Source organism: Ylistrum balloti, unplaced genomic scaffold (assembly GCF_031769215.1).
Source record: "Ylistrum balloti isolate Yb309-2 unplaced genomic scaffold, AGI_CSIRO_Ybal_v1 Utg370508, whole genome shotgun sequence".
Taxonomy (NCBI): Eukaryota; Metazoa; Mollusca; class Bivalvia; order Pectinida; family Pectinidae; genus Ylistrum; species Ylistrum balloti.
This window is the reverse complement of record NW_026782328.1, coordinates 1212852-1218851: the sequence shown is the minus strand read 5'-3', so window position 1 is coordinate 1218851 and position 6000 is coordinate 1212852. Positions and strand designations below refer to the sequence as shown.

The window sequence follows — 6000 nt, the reverse complement described above, 5'->3', positions numbered from 1 at the left end:
TTTCCCAAATGAATGGGGAGAGAACCTATTAATATTTCCTATAAAATGTTATTGCAGCATATTGTAATTTAACCATTTTGTTTGACTTTTTTTCTGCTAGTGATGCTTAATGCTGGATTAACCACTTTGAATCAGTATATGTTTTTAATTTCACATAGTATATAAAGGTGTATGATCATAATTCTTTATCGAATTACCTGCTCCTAAATAAATGTATGGAGACATTATTTTATGGACCAGAAAATGTTACTCCATCAACCCTGAAAGGTAAACAAATAAAAATGTGTATTAGCTGACCATTTCCAGTACAGTCAGTCTGTCTTAAACCTATCTTATGACGAGTTTAGAAAAGCCCTCCGTTCTGCTCTTGATGTATATTCATATACACAATGTAATTATGCATACATTACTTCACTGATTCCTTCTCATCAATTACATTAGTTTAATATTTGGAGAACATTTATGTACATTACAGTGTATGGAGACATACATGAAAATAAGCTAAATATCCATACAAGAGAAATAGATCAATATTGTGATCCTCACATTGTAAACCTATATGAAATCTCTGTGTCTTTACTTCTTGGTTTGAGAATAATTTTTTGCTACAGAAGTCTATCACTTTTATAGATGTGGGCATTATAGATTTTCTCTTACACATCATGTAGCATGAAAGTGTATTTGATAAATGTACAATAATGATTTTTCATCTTTATTTATAAATATAGGTATGTTTTTTCATAGTGTTTCCAAATCTTTTATAGATTTTTCATATAATAGAGTTTTTTCTCAGGAACTTTAAATGCACATGATATCGAAAACAACTTCTGCAAAACAACAATGTTTAGAGTACTAGACTCATGTCTCTGTGCAATATACAAGTGTGAATTATATTAATTTGTAGCTTGCAGGGATATCTGAAATAAATGCTTTTCAGTATCAAAGGATTTAGATGCTGAGAATTCATTTGATATTTAAGACAAACATTGTCTGGTAATAAGCTCACTCATATTTATTGCTGAGTATCATTGTTACCAACAGGCTATTTTTGATGTCCATGTAATTAGAAACCTCCTAACATTTAGTTAGATGTATAATTGTAATGCGCTGGTCTTTTTTGCTTATTGCAATCTCTTTTTAATTTTTATTTTGAATACTTTTGTTTGTTTCAGAGAGATCACATCTGTTGATATGGACAAGGTACTGATGATACTGACTTTGATCATGTCTGGTCGTGTGTCAGCAGAAATTAGTAAGTTTCAAATCAGTTATTATTAATTTCTTTTTAAATCAAGATAAAACTGAAATGTAATGTTCACTTTGGTTTCAGAGTTATTTTACAAGGTTCATTAATGTAGTTGTGATGGGACCAAGAACTATCCAGATATGTTATGTACAATTATTATTGTATAAATGCTATCTACATCAACCAAATAGATTAAAGAGAGATAATTTTAGATAAAACTGGTTCATTGATTGTTGGGTGGAACTTAAGTATCAGAACCAATAAGTAATAAAACTCACAAAACACATCAAAATCAATTTTGAAAATTTATTTGTTGAAATAAATGATACTCCAGACTAAGTGAATTACACAGCTAGGAGAAAAATATTATATTTACAGTAGGTTCTTCAAACTTGAGCATAAGAAGCTCTTTTAAAATTATTGAAAGACTTTCTTTTCACAGTCTCTGATATTAAGAGAAATTGTTGTTTCATTTTCAGTTTTCACAGTTTTACCGACCAGTAAAGCAGTTGTGTTTGGGAATGATTTGACACTGGATTGTAATGCCCAGGATACAACTGATCCAACAAAGAAACTGTCATTTTATTGGTTCTTTAACTCTGTGTCAAGTCCCCCTGGGTCTTCCATCTTTACAAATCACTCCCTGCTGGTTCGGGATTTGAGTGAAACACAAATTGGAAACTATACATGTGGAGTTATGTCTGATGATTTGAAAACTGTTTTGGCACTTTCACCCCCTGCTGTGATCATTCATGCTTGTAAGTATGGTTCTTATTAATATATTGTTTTTATTAATTGAAAAGTCTGACTTGACTTCATTTCCTGATCATTGTCACTATTGATGAATGTCTTTGCAGTTTTATTTCCCTGGCCTGAAAGGCCTAGAGGCATGATATTTGGCTATTTGCGAAAAGAAATAAACCTGATACATTTAAAGGTCATAGGGGTCAAATTTGTTAAAACATATAAACAACTGCTCATGAATTTAAAGCGACTATAATGTTAAAAAACATTACGAGAAAAAAAATATGTAAACAGCGATCTAAGACATACATTAACGCTGGTAACCCTGATGCTGCGCATGCATATAAGCTTAAAAAGAAGTAATACAGTGGACGCAAATATGAAAGGGCGACCAGGCCATAAAAGTTACCTTGCAGAAAGTACCAGAAAGTGTAAGAGGAAGGCATCAGACCAGAAAAGAGGACAGGCAAGAATTTATATAAGACAGGAGATCGATAGATGGCGAAAGATGAAGGAGGATCTTGGACTGAATTCGGATTTGGAATTTGCAAAGCTGCTGCTTGATTGGTTAGCTGAACGTCAGTCCTATGATTATAACGTATAACCCAATATCCAGTGTAATTAACCCCTTTGGGGCCTCACTAGTTTAGCGCCTGTGATTGACATAGATAATTCTCGCACGACAAGCCAAAACAAAACAAATTACTGAAATTGATTGTAAAAAAGTATATATTATAACACTATAGAATCATTTACTGCAAACAAGAATTAGCAGAAAGGCGCAAAAGCAAGTGTCGTACATAAGACATGTGCGTTTGTTTACACTTCCCCCATAAGCCATTTTTTCTTTGGGGTGAAAGTAAATGACTTTGTCACATAACAAGCCATGTGACCCACTCGGCTCTCTTCGTTATAAACCGAGCGTGAACATGTTTATAAACAATAGTCAAGATAAACAATGTTCAGACGCTGAAAATATGTACAAAAACAGCAAATTTGACGTTATAGGTGCGTGTATTGCTTTATTATGGATATATTTTATTATTCATAAGCTGAATTTTCCATTTTCCGATGCTGAAATCTAAGGTAATGGCCGCTTTAAAGGTCTTGAAGTACAATATTTGGCCGATATGTTCCTAGGATGAAGTCCAACAAAGTTTGTGAAAATAAATTACCTTGACCTCTATTTAAGGTCACAGGAGTCAGATATGTTAAAACCTTTAAACAACTTTTTCTTTTGAACTGAAAGGCTTAGAGGCATGATATTTGGCTTGTATATATATACATATATCAGTTGAGTGATGCAGGCCCATTGTTCCTCTTATGTTTTGTACCTAAGTATTTAAATCTGTGTAGACAGTTGATTTAAGTGTATTTGTTTTCTTATGCCTGATTTAATCTGGACACCACTTTGGAATCTTGCTAGTAAGGACACACATGCATACTTGTTTGAGCAAGATTTTGAAATGTTAGCACATATTTCTCCTTACAAATGTTCTCATAAAATTTCAGAGTGTTCTAAATATAGCACTTTTGAAAATTGAGCAATTGTCTTAAAAATCATACAATCCTAACAATGAGATTTATTCCTTTATACTGTTTTTGGTAGTGTTGTATTCAGGTGAACACTTTAAGTTTCTACTATGACTGCCATTTGTTGTCATGATTAATTATTTCCTGGTATTTTATGAAAGGTAAGGGATTTGAATGTTGCTTTGTCAAGGTCACACAGGTTGTCTGTGTTGTCACAGTAGAACAATGTAATCAATCATGTGTAAACAATGTGCAATATTTCTTTGACATTTATTACAGCACTTACTCATTTACTCCAGTCACGGGAATGGATTTTTCATGTTAGATATAGAAAAAAAATGTATCATACAAAAATATCAAATATCCTGGATTACCTATAATTGCATGATCTTCCTTGAAAATAAATACTGTGCTGTCCATGTGTTTTGTGACTTTATAATTTCCTCAGAGATTAGTGTTGACATGGAGTCAGGATACAAAACCCCTTTTCATAAATATCACTTGTCCATTGGGCATGTGCTTTATTAAAACCTCCTTATCAGTACTTGTAATGCACAGATCCCAAATGAAATTTGAGTGTAGAACTGATGTTTTGTTGTAATGCTATATTATATCCTAATCTCCTGTATTGATCTTTCAATCTGAATCTCTCAATGTTTCATATGAAAATATGCAGATGTAACAAACAAGAGCACATGCACATTTATACATGTTTTTTTTTAGGTACAGGAAAGGTCAAGGTCAGAGCAAAGGATCAAAGGTTAAATGTTTATGTGATGTGACACAGTAACAGATTGGTTTTAACCTTATGTGGTTGTGTGCTCTTTGTGCTGACTAATATATGAAACAGATCAAGACCAGATTGGTGAAAGGTTAAACCATAGTAGGCCTTGTCTTGACTGCTTCATTGATATACTAACTGGAAACAGCAACAAATCAATTCTGAGGTCAAACCTCGTCTGCCAAGTCATGCAATACACCTAGTTAACTAATTGTTCATGAACAAGATAAGCTGACCATGTTATTGGCCCACCAATGCTACAAATTCATACAAGGCAACAAGCTATCTTATAGGCTCATCAACACTGTAAGGTAATACAAGGCAACCAGCTATCTTATAGGCTCCTCAACACTGTAAGGTCATACAAGGCAACAAGCTATCTTATAGGCTCCTCAACACTGTAAGGTCATACAAGGCAACAAGCTATCTTATAGGCTCCGCAACACTGTAAGGTCACACAAGGCTATAAGCTATCTTATAGGCTCATCAACACTGTAAGGTCACACAAGGCAACAAGCTATCTTATAGGCTCATCAACACTGTAAGGTCACACAAGGCAACAAGCTATGTTATAGGCTCATCAACACTGTAAGGTCATACAAGGCAACAAGCTATCTTATAGGCTCATCAATACTGTAAGGTCACACAAGGCAACAAGCTATCTTAAAGGCTCCTCAACACTGTAAGGTCATACAAGGCAACAAGCTACCCTATAGGCACATCAACACTGTAAGGTCATACAAGGCAACAAGCTTGCCTATTGGCCCATCAACACTTAAGGTAACAACATGCCTTAGTCTGACAATACTTCAAGGTCTTACATGCTGGCCTATTTGCCAATTAACTTCTACTGTAACTTGAGGTCATGCCAGGAAAAAAATTAACTATTAAAGATATGACTTTATGGTCCATTAACAGAATGAGGTCATACAGGATTTAGAGATAGAGAAAGTAGAAAATGCTTCAGATTGTCAAGATATGAAGAAAGTAGAAAATGCTTCAGATTGTCAAGATATGAAGAAAGTAGAAAATGGTTTAGATTGTCGAGATATGGAGAAAGTAGAAAATGCTTCAGATTGTCAAGATATGGAGAAAGTAGAAAATGTTTGAGATTATCAAGATACAGTGTATATAACAAATATGTAGATTGTACATCAGAGGTCACGAAAGACATGTCGGAAAATTCTCTCAAACCCAGCTGTTACACACAATATTACAAGAACTACAATAACATTGCCACACCCAACCATCAGGTCAATGTGAATACTCCCACTGTTAATGAAGTACATCTCATCAAATATTAACAGATGTATGTCCCCACCCATATGTTTGTCTGTACAAGCTTACTCATTACCTGAGGCAAAGTGGGCTTTAGGCATACAGATACATGATTTTACCTGTTCTTAATTGGATTTGCAAGTAATCAATCGGTTATCTGTCTTGGATTCCCAAGGTAAACGTCAGTACATGACTATATCTGGTATTTTCATTCTTTAGAATTTTTTTCATTGTGCAGGGCTATTTAGGGCGGTAAAACAGCTAATTCCAATGAAAGTTTTGGTTTCATGTTGTTCATTTCATGTTCAAGATTTAATTACTAGATAAGTGAACTAGCAAGAACTTGCTTTAAAATCATATGCATCTGTCTTTGAATACATGCTTGATCTTTAATGGGAGTGTATAGGTTTTTATATTT

At 33.9% G+C, this 6000-nt stretch overlaps 1 protein-coding gene across 1 annotated transcript in view; it reads left to right on the top strand.

Moving 5' to 3' along the window:
* The first annotated feature begins 211 nt into the window (after positions 1-211).
* Positions 212-6000, top strand: part of LOC132555615 (cell adhesion molecule DSCAM-like) — a 30882-nt gene continuing 25093 nt past the window's right edge. The window contains exons 1-5 of the mRNA XM_060219962.1: positions 212-267; positions 1173-1252; positions 1726-2004; positions 4247-4263; positions 5223-5399. Of these exons, the coding sequence (XP_060075945.1) occupies positions 212-267; positions 1173-1252; positions 1726-2004; positions 4247-4263; positions 5223-5399 (609 nt within the window). The remainder of the gene's footprint in view (positions 268-1172; positions 1253-1725; positions 2005-4246; positions 4264-5222; positions 5400-6000) is intronic.